Here is a 3092-nt window from a genome sequence, read left to right as displayed (position 1 = left end):
CCCCGGAGCTCCCCGGCCGCCCGGCTCCTCGCCCGGCTCTGGGACCGAGCCCAAGCCACCGCCGGGGCCTGCGCTTGGCGCCGCTCTGTCTCCTGGTCCCGAGGCTCCCTTTCTTGCCTCCCCAGTCTGGACCTTGCCTCTGGCCACCCCTCTCTCACCTGAATTAGAGTCCTTCTCCTCAGTTGGCCCAGTGGCTCCGGGGCCCCCCAACTCAGCGTCTACTCGTGGAGCCGTGGCTTCCTGGAGAGCAGCCCTTAGGGCAAGGGCTTCGGTGTGTTTCTCTCTCCAAACTTGAAGATCCCCTTCCTGTCTTTTCAAATTTACTGTCATGGCCCCAAAGCCGGGAAGCGAATGGTTTACTGTCCTGTCCCACCTGGTGCTGGGAGCGGTGTCTCTGCATGCGGCCGCCAGCTCTGTGCAGGTGAGTATCCCTATCTCCACACCTAAGGCCCTCCCGCGCGTAGTGGAGACTCCACCACAGATCTCTGCACTGCAGTGGCTGGAGGCAAGTCTGGGGCCAGCTTTCCTTAAGACCCCCAAACGTTTGTGGTGTAAAAGGGTAATCCTTGCTAGATACCGTGGCTCAGGTCCACATGTGAACTCAGGACCTGGTTTTTGTCCCTTAGCTTTTTTTTTTTTTGCTCAAGTCTAATGCTCTGCCCACTTGAGCCACAACTCTACTTCTTTGTTTTTGGAGATAAGAGTCTCATGGATTTTACTATCCAGACAGATTTCAAACTTCAATCCTCAGATCTCAGCCTCCTGAGTATAGAGGATCACCCCTGTCATGGGGCTTGAATTTAGGGCCTGGGCACTGTCCCTGAGCTTTTTGCTCAAGGCTAGCACTCTACCATTTGAGCCACAGTGCCACTTCCAGTTTTCTGGTGGTTAATTGGAGATGAATCTCCTGGACAGTCTTGCCCAGGCTGGCTTCAAAACCATGATCCTCAGATCTCAGCCTCCCTAGTATCTAGGATTATAGGCATGAGCCATTAGTACCTGGCTCTGACAAGAACTCTTGACATTATTTGAAAAATAAAACAAAAGGGCTGGAGATGTGGCTTAAGTAGTAGAGGCCCTGAATTCAAAACCCCAATACCACCAATAAATAAATAAATAAAATAAAGTGGTTCCTGGCTTTTCCCTACATGTCTTTCCTTTTCCTGTATCAACAGTCAAGTCGAGGGGCTGCTGCTGGCTTCCTGCTCCAGGCTTTGGCTGCTGCCACCATGCTGGCCCCAGGGCTGAGCCCACATGAAGACTGTTTTGCTGGAGCCTGGGTGGCGACAGTAATCGGCCTGCCCCTTCTGGCCTTTGATTTCCACTGGGTGAATGGGGACCGATCCTCTGCCAACCTGCTACTGGGAGGAGGCATGGTGCTCGCTGTCGCTGGTGACCACCTTGGTCCCGAAGGCTGCTCTGTCGCTGGCCAGGCAGTGCTGTTGGTGGTCGCTGTGACCATCCTCATTGTGGCTGTCTTCACAGCCAACACTTATGGAATATGGGGGGGTGTAATGCTGGGGACTGCAGGCCTGCTAAGCCGTCTCGAAGAGGACAGGTTGCTGCTGCTGCTGAAGGAAGACATCTGTCGCTGGGCCCTGGCTGCAGGCAGTTGGGCCTACTGTCGAGCCCTGCACACACAGTGCTCACAGTGGGAATGATAGATACAGCAGGACAGGCCCCTGCCCCGGCTACCATCTCCCCTCCACTGGCCTGCTCTTGGGGGGCCTACTCCTAAAGGCATGGCATTGGTTTTCCTTCTTCCTGAATTGAATCCGCTGCAGGTTGGGGCTGAGCCTGAATGCTGTCCCTTTTCTAAGGACTTGCCTAGACAAGAATAAAAGAGACTGGGTCCCAAGTCTGTTTGGGAATTGGTCATGTGAAGGGTATGGATCAAAAGAGGTTTGATTTCCAATAAACTTTAAAATTTCTCCAGGAATTTGGAATTAAGTCTTTTTTTTTTTGCCAATCTTGGGGCTTGAACTTGGGGCATGGGCACTATCCCTAAGCCTCTTTGTGTTCAAGGCTAGTGCCCTACCACTTGAGCCACAGCACCACTTCTGGCTTTTCCTGAGTTTATTGCAGATAGTCTCACAGACTTTCCTGTCTGGGTTGGCTTTGAACGAGATCCTGAGATCTCAGCCTCCTGAGTAGCTAGGATTACAGATGTGAACCACCAGCATTTGCTAATTAGTCCATCCTTCAGAAGGATTAGAGGGCCTTCGTTGAGCATCTTAAAGCCCCTAAAACTCCATCTGGTTTCTCTGTGGGGATGTGCTGGAATTACCATACAACCTCATTCCTGGCACCTTTGCTAGGAGGGCTTCTGTGTTGGGAAGAGCTCCTTGCTCTCTTGAGACATGGTGGGTTTGCAGATATCCTTACTGGTCTTGGCAGGTGACCCTCTGAGCTGAGCTGTGCCACACGACTCCCGGAACCGCACATCCTTCTCAGGAGCTGACTCAATTGCTACCTGTGTGCCCTCTAGGTGTGCAAGCCAAGACCTTCCCTTTAGCTCTGGATTCCTCCTCAGTCTCCAACCCCAGGGGTAGGAAACAGGGCTACACAGAGCATTGGATTTAAGGCTTGAAGTGCACCGCTCCCACGCAGTTCCTATGCTTGCATCCCGCGGAAGCATACCCTGTCCTGCAAAAGTCAGGGTCATTCGTGCCCTTCCCCTCCAGTGAGCCAGGACAGGGCCCAGCACATGCAAATCTGTCTCTAGGGACAATGGTGGGTGCAGGGACACCCCGTCGTGGGAGTCTGGGGATGCTCATTGCAGCTCGCTCCCACAGCCGCTGAGGAGGACAAGGTGCAGTCCCCGACCCTCGCGCAGGCCTTGAGCTGCAGGTGTGCACCCCCAGCGGGCCGCCTGGACCCCGCCTTCTCCAGTCCGCCTTCGGCAGAGGGCGGGCTCTCGGCGCCCTCGCTCACCCATTGGCTGTGCCTGCCGGCCCGTCTGGCCCCGGGCGGCGCTCCTATTGGCGCGCGAGGAACCACGTAGCGGGAAGAAGGGGGCGGTGGCGCGCGGGGGTGGGGCGCGCAGCGAAAACAAAGATGGCGGCCGCGCCGGGGTCGGTGGCCGGGGTGGC

The 3092-nt window shown here is 55.4% G+C and overlaps 1 protein-coding gene across 1 annotated transcript in view; it reads left to right on the top strand.

The window, feature by feature from the left end:
• The first annotated feature begins 38 nt into the window (after nucleotides 1-38).
• Cyhr1 (cysteine/histidine-rich 1) overlaps nucleotides 39-3092 on the top strand; it is a 14473-nt gene continuing 11419 nt past the window's right edge. Inside the window, exons 1-2 of the mRNA XM_013033921.1 lie at nucleotides 39-421; nucleotides 1176-1328. Of these exons, the coding sequence (XP_012889375.1) occupies nucleotides 329-421; nucleotides 1176-1328 (246 nt within the window). The 5' untranslated portion in view covers nucleotides 39-328. The remainder of the gene's footprint in view (nucleotides 422-1175; nucleotides 1329-3092) is intronic.

Source organism: Dipodomys ordii, unplaced genomic scaffold (assembly GCF_000151885.1).
Source record: "Dipodomys ordii isolate 6190 unplaced genomic scaffold, Dord_2.0 Scaffold179, whole genome shotgun sequence".
NCBI lineage: Eukaryota > Metazoa > Chordata > Mammalia > Rodentia > Heteromyidae > Dipodomys > Dipodomys ordii.
This window is presented reverse-complemented; position numbering and strand designations above follow the sequence as displayed.